At 35.5% G+C, this 16,795-nt stretch overlaps 1 protein-coding gene across 50 annotated transcripts in view; it reads left to right on the top strand.

The window, feature by feature from the left end:
- Positions 1-16,795, top strand: part of CLASP2 (cytoplasmic linker associated protein 2) — a 170,558-nt gene that overhangs the window by 55,787 nt on the left and 97,976 nt on the right. For 38 of the 50 annotated variants that reach the window (XM_081527160.1, XM_081527158.1, XM_081527153.1 and 35 more), the window contains one exon: positions 167-313. In XM_081527160.1, coding sequence (XP_081383286.1) covers positions 167-313 — 147 coding nt within the window. Of the gene's footprint in view, positions 1-166; positions 314-13,023; positions 13,027-16,795 lie in introns of all 50 variants that reach the window. The other 12 variants (XM_081527156.1, XM_081527159.1, XM_081527151.1 and 9 more) reach the window with 1 other exon arrangement.

The following is a 16,795-nucleotide window of genomic DNA, read 5'->3' as shown; positions in this document are numbered from 1 at the left end:
TATAGTGTTAGTCGGTATATAAATGCTTATTCAGAGGAGCTTTATTTTGTATTATCTATCTTAGAAAGTAATGATTTTATACATACCTTTTTTGATTTTTGAGTCTTATGGAAAATTGAGCAAAGCTTGGTTCTCTTAAAATACATTTTTCTAACACTTTGTGCAGATAAAAGCTTTGACGATGAAGAATCAGTGGATGGAAATAGGCCATCATCAGCTGCTTCGGCCTTCAAGGTTCCTGCACCTAAAACATCCGGAAATCCTGTCAACAGTGCAAGGAAGCCTGGTTCAGCAGGTGGCCCTAAGGTTGGAGGTAATGTAAATCCATTTCAAATCTGATGTTCGTGCCTCGTGCCCTTGATATGGCCACACATACTTAGAACTTCAGAGGAATATGTTTATTCATGGCTGCAGCAGGATTGCAGAGCTAGAGAATCTGTTGCGGCATCAGAAGAATGTGCTGCCTTTCCGAAAACACTGACAATATTGCATATTGATACTTTCTGTCAGAACATCTGTGAATTTGTGTTTTCTTGAGATTATTTATTATTCAGATGCCATAAAAAGATATTTAAGGGAGTGTTAGGGGTTTGGGTCTTTTTGTTTTCAAGGAGAAAATAGGTTTTTCAGAATTTGGCTATTTTCAGGTGCTTTAGTTGTTAAAGAAGTACTGATTCATATAATGTTCATATACATTCATCTAGGGCATGAGTCTTAAATACTCTAACATTGGAGAAATGGTTAAAGATACTGGGTATTGAATAATTTTTCACAATAGGAAATGGGTGGTGGTCAAGTAAAATTACTTCAAAAATGTTTTCTGGATTAGATAATAATAAATAGGAAAAACCAGGTTTTATGGCAGTTATACAACATATAGTATATTCTTTGATCATATTAAACTTTTTAGCATATTGTTTATCTTTGAATTTTTTATGAGTATTTTTTTCATCCACTAATTACAAAGCTGTATTTTTAAGGTGCTAGTTTTGCCAAGTTTTACAGTAAAATGAATTCTATAAGAAAAAGAATATATGTTTAATTCTAAAAAGACAGTAGTTTCTTTCTCTTTTTCTATTGATAAATTTATGTGTTATCATTTGGGAAAACAGATTTTTCCTTGTTTATGATAGCTAGTGGGAAAGGCATGGTCTTCAGGATTTTGTTTTTTCTCTTTTGTCTACAGTTCTTTTATTAAAAACAAAAAGGAAAGAAAAATAAACTGTAGTTTGACTAGGTTCTATAAGTTGTGTTTTCTTGATCTTTCCTATACAACCAAATGTTATTTGCTACGTCATAGGATATTCTAAACATGGTAAAACTATTATAAATATTTTATCTTTTAAATATCTTTAATACTAGCAAGAAAGATGGTATGGTATGGTATATACATGTATATTTGCATGCATATAAATAATTTCTCTGGATATTTTGAGTAATTTATACTTTAGTATTTTGATTATTTTCTTTTTGTTTTGCAATTTTAGGAGTATATTCTCATTCTGTAGTCATTATATCCTATTACATGATGTCTATTATGGATTCTTATCTCTGGTATAAAGTTAATGACATTCTATGGTGGCTTACTTTTGTAACAAATGGCTACCTTTGCTAATTACAAGGGGAATATGTTTTCTTTATTTTGACTTACAAGTTTCCAATCTGTGATATTATTATAATTATTTTATGAAATTATCTTGACTTAAAATGGGTTAATATTTAAAATGCATGGTGAAAACATTTAACATTTTTGTGACTCTGAGCCATTGGTTTATAATTAGCTGTGATTTTCATATTTTCTTTTCTTTTCTTTTGAAAGTTGAGACTGTAGTTTACCTACTAAAAGTCACTTAATTCTGATGTTAATCAAATTGATAAAATCAGATTTCTTTTTAAAGAAGCAGAGATTTTCTAAACACCATACTCCCTTCTCTGACTTGTAATCCTACCCAGAGAGAAGAAGGTAGGTGGCTTGCAGGATTGCCGTGATTACTCACTCATACATAGTATGCTGTCTATTTTTGTGGCAGCCCTTTTGATAAAAACAAGAGGTATGCCTTCGTTTTTTCTTCATTCCTCTCTTCCTCCTCATTATTTTGGCGATAGCATATTCATTCTGCAGTTTTTTGTTTGTTTGTTTCTTTTGTTTACCACAGCTCATTTAGGTTCACTGCCCATTTTTCTATCTAAGAAAAAAGCTCTTAGCCAGAAGATACTGATATTGCTTCAGAAATTAATGCTATTCTTGGCTGTCAGTCCTTCTTTGAAAATACAACTTTCAACTTTTTTGTCCTTGGCAGAGGCTTACTGATTTTTAAATCAGTCGCAGATAGTTTTCTTAGAGTTGTAGAATCTTTGAGTTAGAAGGGACATTGGGAGTCATATAGTTAAGTTTACTATTTAGGTATAGCAGTCCCTTTCACAGTAGTCCTGATACTTGGTTGATTATTCAGCATCTGATTAAGTATATATTCATGGATTACATTTGGAACAAAAACCATCTGCAGTACCACTACACAAGACATAATCAACTGTACTTTGTTCCAGTTATTTTTATAGTTACTTTTCCAATTATTTTTACACATACAGATATTTTCTTAGGAGGGCAGGATTGGCATCCTTCATTGTATAGTTTTGTATACCTTTTTTCTTTATATTAATACTTAACCCTGACCACTTTCTCATTGTCTTAAATTATTAATTTAAAACTATTCATGGCTAAATAATATCTAGGTTTGCTTTCATGTTTTCTGCTGTCATATGCCATCATTCTCCTATGTATACATTTCAGCACATCTCCAGCCATTTCTTGGAATAACTTTTTTAAAGTACTGAATCAAAAGGTACATGGATTGCTCATGCTCTTTCCGTTTGGCATAGTATCCTTCATAAAAATTATAAGCCATTTCAAATCTGGATAATTTAATTCTTGCTTTATATTGCTTACAAATCTGCTCCTTGTAACTTATGCAGAGAAGGTGGATTATTTGTTAACACAATACTTTCAGATACTTGAGGGTTGTCCTGCCTCTATTATAACTATTGTGTTTTCTAGACTGTACATTTTATTTCTCATAACTTTATATGGAATAATGGTGATTCAATCCAAGCATTTTGTTTGCTACTCTGTGATATGTAATAAATAGGTATGATTAGTTCCTAATTGAAAGAGTGTAGTAGGTAGAAGTATATAATAGTGGTACAAGCCTAATCACAGTTCACTGTGTTTAACAAATTTCTTTTCAGATAAGATTTCCAAAATAAAAATAAAGTGAGCTTCTTTAGAACCCTGATTGAATCTACTTTGAAGTTTTGGAGTTTAATTTTCTTCTCCCAGAGACATATGTCGAGATTAAAGAGATGTATGCTATTTTTAGCAAAGTATCCTGTCTAGTTAATTAAAGTTGGTAGGACCCGTGTTTAATCTTTAGTGTTTGTTTTGTTTTGTTCTTTGGCTCGATGTACCAACCTGTTCTCGTACGGTGTGGCCTCTAAACCAAGGAGAATTTTTTTAAAAGATTATGGGTTGCTCCATATTGATATACCATTGCTATGAAAATCCATATTATGTGAATATCATAAGTATCTTTATGCTTTGCAAATTAGAATAAGGATAAATTGAATTCCTTTAACAGCCCATTTTCTGAATAACATTTGTGATTTCATAGTAGGAATTTAGATAAACACATTTTCTCTTCTTTTGGCTTAATGGCTTCAATACAATTGGCGAATATACTTGATTATTTCAAATATTTACATTTCTATAGTATTTTAGTCGATAATTTTTTTCAAAAAAACTAGGGGCTGTTTTATGTATGTTTTCATTTAAACCTTGAATTTAATAAAACTCAAGTTTTATTAAAACTGTGAGTTAGGTACTTTATTATCTCAGTTTTACTGATGAGCAAACTGTAGTTTGGAGAATTTAAGCAACTTGAACTGGTCATGCTTTTAATAAGTGGGTGAAGCACAAAAATCATTTTGTTATATTGCCACCAGTCCTAAACTCACTAAACTTTAGATCCTAAAGCTCTGAAGTTAAAATCTATAAGAATCATCACTATTTTCAACATCCACAAATCAGTCATTTTAAGCCTCAACTAGTGTGATTCCCAACAAAGTAGAATATTTGGAAATAAGCAAACTAGTAATTTTTCATTATAAATGGAAATGCTTTTTTTAGTGTTTTCCTCTTTACAATTACCTTTTTAAAGCTTATCTTCTGAGTTATAATGTCCCTATTCCTGTACCAATTATTTTAGCTGCTATTCTTTTTTAAAAATAAAAATTGAGTTAGATGATGATATAATTGCTTTTATTTATAATTCATACCAGATTTTGCAGTTAGTGATTTTGTTTATAATTCATACCAGATTTTGAGGTTAGTGATTTGTCACTGAGTATTACCTGTCTTACTTGTCTTACCTGTTTTATTATTTATGTCCAGATATCTATTTTCCACAGATTATGCTAATCATTCCCATTTATTCCTGTCTTGCAAACAGCAAAGTTGTTTTCCCTTTTAAACAAAATCAAGATTATGAAAATTGGTATATAATTAATAAAACAAATCTCATAGTATTTGTTTAATCTTGACATCTGAATTTTTAATTTGTAAACCTTAGTTTCTTATTTTTGAAATTATATAAAACCAAGTAACTTTTCTGTTTGTGTATTTGTTTTGCTTGCTTTCTTCCTCTTGTCTCCCCCTAATGACTGGGAATGATACTACCCAGAAGATTTTAGCCCTGAAGTTATCATAAAAGATGATACAACCCCAGTTCAGATGAAGAGACTCAGAAAGTAAATGATATATCCAAGACCAGTTAGTTATTAGCAGAGACGAGACAAGAGCCCAGTGTTTGGCCCAATGTCAAGGGCTTTTTGGATCATCTCTGGGTCATCTCCTCCCTCATACTACATGAGATACATATTTCTTATTTTTATCCCATGTAGCAAAACACTATTACATTTGGAATTTAGGGATTGGTTCTGTCTTACATTACTGTGAATCCCCTCTCATTTATTCATAAGATGCCCTGGTGCTATCTCTCTTAACTTTGGTTTTAAGATAAATATGATTTGAATAATTAACTGGTAAGTAGTTAAATATAAATCAGTAAGCTGCCTAATTGCCTGGTATGCCTAAAAATATATGTGTTTTGCTACAGTTATTTTCTTTGACCTCAGTGTCGTTTTACCTATCGTGCAAAACTTGAAAAAAATTTCATTGTGCAAAGTTTATTTTATGAAGCATTCAAAATGTTTAAGAGAAAGGAGGAAGTAGTATAAACAACCAGACTATTTTGATTGAAATTAGTAGGCATATTGAAAACCCACTCTCTTCACAGATAAGTTATTGCTCTTATCTGCATCTTTGTGTAGAGCCTACTATGTGTAGGGCTTCACATCAGCCACTGAGCAGACCATCAGAATGCTCAAGAAAAAAAAAAAGTGGAACAGAAATGACAATATCTGTCCATGCTCATTATCCCACCAACTAGTATTAGTGCTTGTTAGTGTTTTGGCCTTTCCATGCTTCATTTGCCTATACTTTTTGACTTGAGATTTAAGTGTTAGAAAACTGTAGTGTCATATAGGTAGGCAAATTGATTTCAAAGTTTGTCTCAGAAAAGAGTGAAATATCATTAACATAGATCACACATGGGAGGGACTTTTTCCATTAATTAGACTTGTTATACTTGGTCCATATAAAGTAGAAGTTTTTAATATTAATAGTTTATAATTCCAAGCTTATATTTATCACATTATATTATTGAATTGATAGATATTATTTCTATGATGACCATGTTGTACATTTAATTTTTTAATTAAAATTTTAAATTTCTTTTTTTAGAATTAATTTTTATTGGAGTATGGTTGCTTTACAATGTTGTGTTGATTTCTACTTATAGCAAGGTGACTCAGCCATACGTATATGTGTATCTCCTCTTTTTTGGATTCTCTTCCCATTTAGGTCACACAGAATATTGAGTAAATTTCCCTGTGCTATACAGTAGGTTCTGATGAGTTCTGTATTTTGTACACAGACATTTTTCCTTTTTAGAATCAGTTTTTGTAATTTCTTAGTAATGCAATGCATAGTTTGATTTTTTTTTTTTTTTTTAACGTAAAAGTCATGGTGTTGTTGTTTGGTTGCCAAGTCATGTCCGACTCTTTGCCACCCCATGGAAGGTAGCCTGCTAGGCTCCTCTGTCCATGGAATTTCCTAGGCAAGAGTACTGGAGTGGGTTGCATTTCCTTCTCTAGGGGATCTTCCCAACCCAGGGATTGAACCTGCATCTCCTGCATTAAAGGCAGATTCTTTACTGCTTAGCCTCCTAGGATGCCCATGAAAGGTATAATGACTGTTAACAAATCTAACATTAGAGAAATGTTTAGAAAAAAAAATTCATAATATCTTGCCTCTCTAATCTGTTTGCCGTAAGTAGCCAGTGTTATGTATGATATTCTTTCCATATCTTATTCCATGTTTATTTCTGTAGGTATTCAGATTATATTTTATTTTTGCTCACATTAAACGTGCTGGTAAACACTTTGCAACTTGCTTTTTTTCCCCCCACAAAACACGTTTCCATTTTTTTAACATCAAGAATGAGAGCTATCACATTTTTTAATAACTGTAGAGTATCCCACATTACTGATGTGCCATGATTTAATAAACCATTTCAGTGTCAGTGTCGTTCAGGTTGTTCACAACTTAATGCCGTTACTAAGAATGCAAGTCTCCATGTACTTATATATTTGGACCTTCTGGTGCTTCTGATCTGTAGAATTGTTCTGTTGTTGTTTAGTCACTAAGTCGTGTCCAACCCTTTTGCGACCCCATGGACTGTAGCCTGCCAGTCTCTTATGAAGACAATACTCTAGGTTACCATTTCCTTCTCTAGAAGGAAATCTGTAGAGTAGACTCCTTTAAATGAGGTTGCTTGTTTTTCATTTTAATAAAGACATTATTTTACCTTCTCCAGCACTGAATATAACAGCTTTATTAATTGTCATTTTGGTGAATGACATTTGGTGAATGTCACTTGGTACCTCTTTCTTTTAATTTGCATCCACCTGTCCAGCCAGGCAGCAATGAGCAAATGTTCACTGAAAGCTTTGTCAGTGTGCTGCTACGTTTGTAATCTCTAGGAAATATCAGGGACCGGAACCAAGAACTGTTTTCCTAGAGTTTATATTCCAGTTAAATTGGGAATATTTGAATTTATTAGTAGGAATTAGCATATCCTCTTGTATGAGTTATAATTTATTGTTTTCCCATTTTAAAAAATTGGACTGTTTTATCTTCTCAACAATGTTACAATTTGTAAAATATTAGGCCTTTCATGCTCTTATTATAAGTCACAAATATTTCCTCAGTCTCTCTTTTGTCTATGGCATTTTTATATCAAAATTTTAAAATTTTGTTTTGGTCGGTAAAATAGCTGTCCTTTTTTTTTACTTCCAAATTTCCTATCTTGTATAAGGACTATTTTGACCAGTCCCAAAAGTTTATACAAATAGTCTAATTTATTCTAAAACACAAAATTATTTTACATTTAGTTTGTTCAGTATATCTGAAATTCTTTTGTATGAGGTGACAGCATATTCATGTTAATTTTTTCCTTGAGCATGGACAAGTTATTGTCTTTGTAATTAGATGAATCATTCTTTACTCCATTGAATTGCGATAACTACTAACTGTGTGGAATTTGATTCCTGTCATTTCTTTCCTTTTTCCCTGATGTTAATCCATACTTATTGTAGCTTTTTAGTGAGCTAGAATTTATGTAGCTTTTATTATGAAAAATTTTTAGCATATAGCAAAGTTGGCATACAGCAAATAATCATCACCCAGATCTAACAACTAGTATTTTGCCATGCTTGTTTTAATCATCTCCATATAGATATATCCCCATGCATACTTTTTCCAAAACTTAACAGTTGGAAAGTAAATTGTCGACATCACAACATTTCAGCCATAAGTGTTTAATATGAAACTTCTAATTCTTAAAAATGTCTTCATTATAACCATAATACCATTATCATATGCCAGAATATTTCATAGTATTATGTATAAAACACTTCTGTTACCAATTTTTATTCCACAACACTGACTTTAAAAAAAAAAAAGTCTAAGCCAGTTGTCTTTTAAGATTTTCCCATGTTGTGGATTTGTCTGATTTCTTTGTGGTGATGTTTAACTTGTTCCTTTAAGCCCTTTTCTTTTCTGTAAATTTATTCTTTTAAATTATACACCTCCTTTTAAGCACTTCCATTCTATACTCAAATTTCTTCAAATATCCTAAGAATATTTTCAAATAACAAGTGATTCTGTGGGGCCTGAAAGAAAAATATACTGTTTCTTAGTTCAGGAATGCCCTCTTCTGTTGGTATAGTGAAATGCAACTTCTTTTCTAGTTAATACAAGGGGGGTTTCTATTATACTTCTGATTCTGTGACACCATCTTGTTTCAGGAGAACCCTTATCTTCTCTTCCTTTATCCACCAGGCTTTGAAGGGACACCTCCCTCGTCTTACCTCCCTACTTATCCCTGGTTCTACAAGGAACTGTACTTGATACCTGCATGCTCCACTGCCAGGAACCTCCTCTTCCATACAAATTCCTCAGAATTTTCTCTCCAGCAAGGGCTCTGTAGTTGACATTGCTGGTTTTAGGATGTTTATATTACCCATTTATCTATAATGGAACAATTAAAGTTTGAATTGAGAACGTGTATAACGAGTTATATGCTCTGGGCAGTTTTATTTGTTTTTCTTTTTGGTCTCTGCATTTTGGAGTACTTCATAGAACATTTGATTTGAAATTGGATGACTACCATTTTACCATGCAAATCAGAATGTCTACTATTAAGTTTTAAGATTGCTTTTTAAAAAGTTTTAAAATTTCCCTTCAAAAGGAAATGACTTTTTTAAAATAGATAATCCAGTATCTCAGTCTTTTGTTGAATTTTAGGACATTATTATTGAATTGCTTTCCCTGTTAATCTGAATCATTTCTTTGTCATCTTTCAGTTTTTTATACATTGTGGATCTGTTTTTGAGGTTTGTATTTTGTTCGTTTGATTAGTTGGTCTTTCCCTGCACTAAAACCTAATTGTCATCTTCATCTTAGTTTTGTAAGTCTTGATTTCTGGTTGGTACTTCTACCTTTTACTTATAAGGGTTGTTTCAACAGTTCTTGGCCCATTGGTCTTCCAAATAGATTTTAGAATCAGCTTGACAATTTCCACAAAAAATCCTGTTTGAGGCTTGATTATGACAGTACTTTGGGAGGACTGGACATCTTTATGATACTGAGACTTCCTGCATGAACACAGAGTATCTCTCCGCTAATTTTAGGATTCTTTAATGTCTCATTAAAATTTAATCTTTCTTCCCCTCAAAGTTTTTCAATTTTTTTTGTTTGTTTGTTTGGTTTGGTTTTTTTCTAGATACCTGAAAATGTTTTTCTTTTATGGTAAAAACATAATATTTTGTTAAATTATAAAACTTTATTGAAAGAAACTTTAAAAGGCATGAATAAATGGACATGCTACATTCCTGGATAGGAAAACAGTATTACAAAGATGTTAAGTTCTCCCCAGATTTATCTACAGAGTCAATGCATTTTCTTTTTTTTAAAATAGAGGTGTAATTGACATATAAGATTAGTTTTAGTTGTACAACATAATGATTCAAAATTTGTGTATATTGCAAAATGATCACCATAATAAGTCGAGTTACCATCCTTTACCATCCATAATTGCACAGTGTTTTTTTCTTGTGATAAGAACTTTTGATATTTACTCCGTCAGCAACTTTTTTTTTTTTTTTTAACTTAGTTTTATTTATTTATTTTGCTGCACTGGGTCTTATTTGCAGCATGTGGGGTCTAGTTCCCTGACCAGGGATCGAACCCGGGCCCCTTGCCTTGGGAGCTCAGAGTCTTAGCCACTAGACCACCAGGGAAGTCCCACAACTTTCAAATATGCAATATAATATTAACTGTAGTCACCATACTGTACTTTACATACCATGACTTAATTTACTTTATAATTGGAAGTTTGTATCTTTTTACTCCCTTCACCTATTTCATCTACCCCTTGCCTCTAGCAACCACCAGTCTGGTCTCTGTATCTGTCCTTTTTCTTGTTTCTTTTCTTTAGTTCACACATAGTGAGATCATACTGTATTGGTCACTCAGTGTAATTGCCCTCAAGGTTCCTCAGCATAGTATTTTTTAATTTAAAATTTCTAACTTTGTTGCTTGAAGCATGGAAATTAAATTAATTATATTTTGATTTTACAGGTCACCTAGGTAAAGTTTAATTTTTCAATGATTTTGCTATATATTGTTTTGAGCTTTTTATCTATCCCAGAGTTTGGCAAATTATAGCCAACAGCCAAGTATGTCCTTGCTATCTGATTTAAGAAATAAAGGTTTATTGAAATGTAGCCACACTCATTCATTTGTGAAGAGTTGAGTAATTGCACCAGACCTTGAGGCCTAAAATATTTTTTATCTGGCCCTTTTCAGAAAATGTTTGCCAACCTCTGATTTAGATAATCAGGCCATCTTTAGGTAATGTTTTGTTGTCTTCATTTTCAGTGCATTGACTTTTTTCCACTTGTATTCTTAAAGATTAATTTTCCTAAGTACACAATTAGATTTACAGTTTTTTCTTTTAAAACTTTGAGGATATGAATGTATTCTCTGGCTCCCACTGTTGCTTTGGAGAAGTTTTTTGTCCCGTTGTAGGTGATCTCTTCTTTCTCTGGTGACTGACTCTTTGCTGTTATGCAGTTACACCACCGAGTTCTAGGTGTGGGTTTCTTTTTAATTATCTTGTTTGGGTTATGTTGTGCATCCTGAGTCTACAGATTCCTAGTTTTCATGAATCTTGAAAGTTCACAGCCATTGTCTTTTTGTGAACATTTCCGTTCTCTCTCTCTCTGAGGCACTCCGATTAGATAGAGATTAGAACTTCTCATGCTGTCCTCCATGTCTTTTCTTATACTTCCGTTTCCCTATTTCTCTCTGGGACATTCTGAGTAGTTTATTCAGGTGTATCTTCTAGTTCTCTAAATATTTCTTTTGTTTAATCTTTCAGTCAAAGGTGGTTTTGTTTTGTTTTAATTTAAATAGTTGTATTACTGCATTCTCCTCCCCCCAAATTATCTGTTTATTCCTGTTATCTTCTGTTGATTGGCATCTTTGTGATTCTATCCATATTATTTCTTTAAACATTATATCCCCATCTATTAATATTCTGTAGTCTGTAACTAGACAGTTCTCATATCTACACTTCTAAAATTCTGTTCTTTGTTCCCTGTGACTTAGTTCATAATGGTTTCCCCTCTCGTGTACAGTTATCCCCCAGTATCTATGAGCGTTGGTTCCAGGACCCACCGCAAATACCCAAGTCCTCGGATGCTTAGGTCCCCTAGTCAGTCCTCCCTATTTGCAATTCTACACCCATGGATTCAGCAAACCATGCATTTTGTAGTACTGCATTATTTATCTTAAAAAATCCTAGAGTAATTCCTTCGTGGTTCAGTGGTTAGGACTTTATGCTTTCACTGCCAGGGGTCCAAGTTCAATCCCTGGTTGGGAAACTAAGATCCTGGATGCCATGCAGCCAAAAAAATAAGTAAATAAAACAGTGTAGAATTCAGTGTTTTTAAAAAAAGAAATAAATTCTAAAAAGCCATATGTAAGTGGACCCGTGCAGCTCAATTCTGTTTTGTTCAGGGATTCAGCGTATTTGAACTTTGTCAGTTCATTGGTTGAACTTGGTCCTTCAATTGAATTGGTCCTTCAGGTCCAAATTGGAGGTTCCAGAAGCTTTCCTCAGAGGAAATTTATTTATGCTACACACTAGAGAATCACCAGTCCCCTTCAGCCTATCCCAGGTCTTGTCTCAACTAGAATTCTCAGTTACTCCTCTCCACCTCTTTCCTAGGAAGTTCAGTTTTCAATAGGAAAAGCTGCAAAATTGTATTGTAAAGTGAGCAGTTGTCAGCAATGAAAGCAGCTTTTATAACTCTCTGTGCGGTCTCCTGCAGCTTGCCCTCTGACCGCAGTAATTCACATGTCTCCCTCATACAAAATGTACTCATGGACATTTCCCAAAAGTCTCATTCTGATTATACCATCAGGCTTAAAGTCCATCATCTTGTGATCTGCATCAGGTCCAGATGCATGTGAGCCTCTGGATGGCTCCTCTCCATCCTAAGGCCTCTGAACTAAAAAGACATCTACTTACACCCCACATAGTCAACATATAATGGTGATACCATGGTATATGGTACCATGGAAAAACCATAATAGACACTCTCATTTAAAAAGGGGAGGAACAAGAACTTCGTAATAGTCACTGATGTGTATAGCATTTTGAAATCCTGCAGGAATCTGCTGAAGTAAGGTTCCCTTACTTCAGGTGTCATGAATGTTCCGTCAAGAAGGTTTCATTCTCTCTTTGGGTGTGCTTCTCTAAACTATTGTTTTCCTCTCTTGTTGGTTGCGCCCTGGACCCTAGGGTCTGCCCCCCAAAATCTTTTCTTCTTTTGCCTAGAAGTGTCTTGTGTTTTCAGCTGAGTATCTTTTTCAGCCTGCTTCCCTTAGAAAGTTGAGGATCCAGAAAGCTCTTCTGTCTTTTCATAGCACTCTTCAAAAGCACCAATGGTTGTTTCATTAGCATAATTCTCTTGAAAAATTATGGTTGTTTTATGAATTTTATCAAGGTTCATGCCATATTTCCTTCCATGTTGTTTTCCCCACATTTATCTTTCTCTTCAGTGCTAGTCGCTTCATTCTAGCATGGGAAGAATCTGCCTCTTTCCACCTCTAAGACTTTGCTCTCCTTGCTCCCGTATCTAAAACATACTACTTTACCCTTGGCTTCATTCACCTTTGTATCCTTAGTAGTTAACGACTGGCAAAAATGGAGTTTTCTCTTTATCCTTGAACCTCCAAGAGTAGTATCTGAGGGTTTCTGAGAGCGCCTGCTCTAGCTGGTCCGGCACACTAGCAGCCGTGCTGCCCTTGAGTGACGGTGCCCCTAATCCTCCCCTCCCTCTGCCTCCCAGTGGGAGTGATTGCCAGCTTCGCATGGACTCTGGAGCAGGGATCAGCAAACTGGGGTACACAGGCCAAGTCCAGCCAACTGTCTGTTTTTATTTCACCCATGAGCCAAGAATGTTTTCTACATCTTTAAATAACTAATATTCAAAAGAAGAAGAATATTGTATGACATGTGAAAACTATATCAAATTCAAATAGCAGTGTCCACAGTAGAGCTTTATTGGAATACAGCCTTATTCATTATTTGCATATTGTCTGTGGCTGCTTTTAGGCTATAATGGCAGAGTGGAGAAATTGCAACAGAAACCACATGGCCCACAGAGTCTAAAATATTTACTCCCTGGTCCTTTACAGAAAAAAATTACTGACCTCTGCTCTAAAGTGGTTAGACAACTGTGCGGGCTACCTTGTAGGTCAGTTGGTAAAGAATCTGCCTACAATGCAGGAGACCTGGGTTCGATTCCCGGGTCCCCTGGAGAAGGAAATGGCAGCCCACTCCAGTATTCTTGCCTGGAGAACCCCATGGACAGAGGAGCCAGGCGGGCTCAGACACGACTGAGCGAGCAAACCACCACCACCACCACCACCACCAGACAACTGGGCAAAGCTCTTCTGTTCTGTTTCAGCTCATTAACATCTTCTGGTGTGATTGTTAACCCAGTTATATTTGAAAAAGCTTTAGTCAAGTTGGAAGCCAGCTTTGCTTGTCCCTTCAGCCCAGCCTCTACCTGTGCTCCTGCTTTCAAACTTCATTTGTCTAAATACGTCTCCTCTTGGTGTGCATGCCCATTCTCCTTTTCTTGCAGTAATATTTGACATAAAAGCCCATTACCCTTTTTTACTTTCTTCTGTGTAGTTCATTTCCTTGCTGGTGCTAAAGGGATTTTGTAGTATGTTTAGGTGAACTTTTTAAAGTTGTATCAGAAAATGGAATGATGAATGTGAAATGAAACAATGGATTCAACAGTTTATTCCTATGCAGAGATTCTTTTCCTATAATACTTTGTAGGCCAAACAGTCAAAATGATGGTGAGGAAAAACATTAGGCAAACTAAGTTTATAAAAAGGTGTCCTTGTAGGACATGTGAGGTATAAGACAGGTTAGAATGCAGAGATCAGCATGGCCTCTATCTTTGCACTGTTAGGAGCACTTCTGCTTAACCACAGTGATTCTCAGAAGTAAGAGTAAGGTAGATTAGGGTCAGCTATTCAAACAATGCAAGTCCTTACCAAATTTGGTAATATTCAGGTCCAGGTTTAGAGACCTAACTGTCATATCTGAGATAGTCCTAAGGCTGATTTGTCTCTGTATCTCTGTAGGGCTTCTTTTTAAAAAATTTATTTATTTGGCTGCACCGGGTCTTAATTGTGGCACATGGGATCTTCTGGCTGTAGCATGTGAACTCTTCCTTATAGCATGTGGGATCTAGTTCCCTGACCAGGTATCGAACTTGGGCCCCCTGCCTTGGGAGCACAGAGACTTACCCACTGGACCACCAGGGGAGTCCCTCTTCTGTAGGACTTCTAAAAGCCATTTAATTTCTGCTCCCCCTCTATTGTCCACTAGCTTATTTGACCCTACTCATAATAAGACAGATTTTACTGCATAATCAAGACATTATGATTGGAGTAAATTGTGACTTTCAAACTTAGACTTTCCTATGTATGTCTTTAGTCGTTGGCACTGGCCTTACCGGGGTTTAGTCAGATTCTCTGCATTCCCTAGAGGCCTTTGGCACTGTGTTGTGGCTGGCGGGCTGATGTATGGGCATTAGCATTCTGTTGTACATATGACACTTGAGTAAATTGCATATACACCGTAGTGACACTCTTCATACTGAGCGCCCCCTTCACATCTCCATTTGTCTGTAGAGCTTTCTGTTTTCTATTCTTGAGCACACTAAGGATAACGGGCTCCGCTGTGGTATTTCTGTGCAGGTCTCCTGTACCAGTTGAGATGTATACTTTCCAGGAATCAGATGTTGGTTCTCAGACTTCCCTAATGGTTGCTCGGTTGCTTTTAATATTGTAACAAAGTATTTTGCAAGAAATGGTATTAATATATAAAGAAACAAAATATATTAATAATTGCGGAAAGAAAGTTGTTATGAAAACTGTATTGAATGTTTAAGAACTACTGGATAAGGTTGCTCAGTTGCGACTCTTTGCAGTCCCGTGGACTGCAGCACGGCAGGCTTCTCTTTCTTTCACCATCTCCTGCAGTTTGCTGAAACTCATGTCCATTGAGTTGGTGATACCATCAAACCATCTCGTCCTCTGTCGTCCCCTTCTCCTCCTGCCGTCTATCTTTCCCAGCAGGGTCTTTTCTAATGAGTTGGCTGTTGGCATCAGGTGGCCAAAGGATTGGAGTTTCAGCTTCAGCATCAGTCCTTCCGATGAATATTCAGGACTGATTTCCTTTAGGATGGACTGGTTTGATCTCCTTGCAGTCCAGGGGACTCTCAAGAGTCTTCTCCAATACCACAATTCAAAAGCATCAATTCTTGAGTGCTCAGCCTTCTTTATGGTCCACCTCTCACATCCATTCATGACTACTGGAAAAATGATAGCTTTGACTATATGGACTTTTGTCTGCAAACTAATGTCTGCTTTTTAATACACTGTTTAGGTTTGTCATAGCTTTTCTTCCAAGGAACAAACATCTTTTAATTTCATGGCTGCAATCACTGTCTGCAGTGATTTTGGAGCCCAAGAAAATAAAGTCTATCACTGTTTCCATTGTTTCCCCATCTATTTTCCGTGAAGTGATGGGACTAGATGCTATAATCTTCATTTTTTGAATGTTGACTTTTAAGCCAGCTTTTTCACTCTCCTCTTTCATCTTCATCAAGAGGCTCTTTAGTTCCCCTTCACTTTCTGCCATTAAGATGGTATCATCTCCATATCTGGAGTTATTGATACTTCTCCCAGCAATCTTGATTCCAGCTTGTGATTCATCCAGCCTGGCATTTTGCATGATGTACTCTGCATAGAAGTTAAATGAGCAGGGTTACAATATACAGCCTTGACGTACTCCATTCCCAATTTGGAACCAGTCTGTTGTTCCATGTCCAGTTCTAACTGTTGCTTCTTGACCTGCATACAGATTTCTCAGGAGGCAGGTAAGGTGGTCTGGTATTCCCATCTCTGGAAGAATTTTCCACAGTTTGTTGTGATCCACACTGTCTAGTATAGTCAAGGAAGCAGAAGTAGATGTTTTTCTGGAGTTCTCTTGCTTTTTCTGTGATCCAGTGGATGCTGACAATTTGAACTTTGGTTCTTCTGTCTTTTCTAAGTCCAGTTTGGATATCTGGAAGTTCTCGGCTCACATACTGTTGGAGCCTGGCTTGAAGGATTTTGAGCGTTACGTTGCTGCGTGTGAAGCGAGTGCATTTGAATGGTAGTCTGAGCACTCTTCAGCCCTGCCCTTCTTTGGGACTGGCGTGAAAACTGACCTTTTCCAGTCCTGTGGCCACTGCTGAGTTTTCTAAATTTGCTGGCATACTGAGTACAGCACTTTAACAGCAACATCTTTTAGGATTTCAAATAGCTCAGCTATAATACCATAATATCCACTAGCTTTGGTCGTTGTGACGCTTCCTAAGGCCCACTTGACTTCACACTCCAAGATGTCTGGCTATATGTGACTTATCACACCACCTTGGTTATCCACGGCATTAAGATCTTTTTTGTATGGTTCTT

The sequence above is a fragment of the Giraffa tippelskirchi genome, chromosome 9 (assembly GCF_054371585.1).
Source record: "Giraffa tippelskirchi isolate mGirTip1 chromosome 9, T2T-mGirTip1v1.2.pri, whole genome shotgun sequence".
Taxonomy (NCBI): domain Eukaryota; kingdom Metazoa; phylum Chordata; class Mammalia; order Artiodactyla; family Giraffidae; genus Giraffa; species Giraffa tippelskirchi.
The sequence above is the reverse complement of the archived record's forward strand: the minus strand, read 5'-3'. Positions and strand labels throughout refer to the sequence as shown.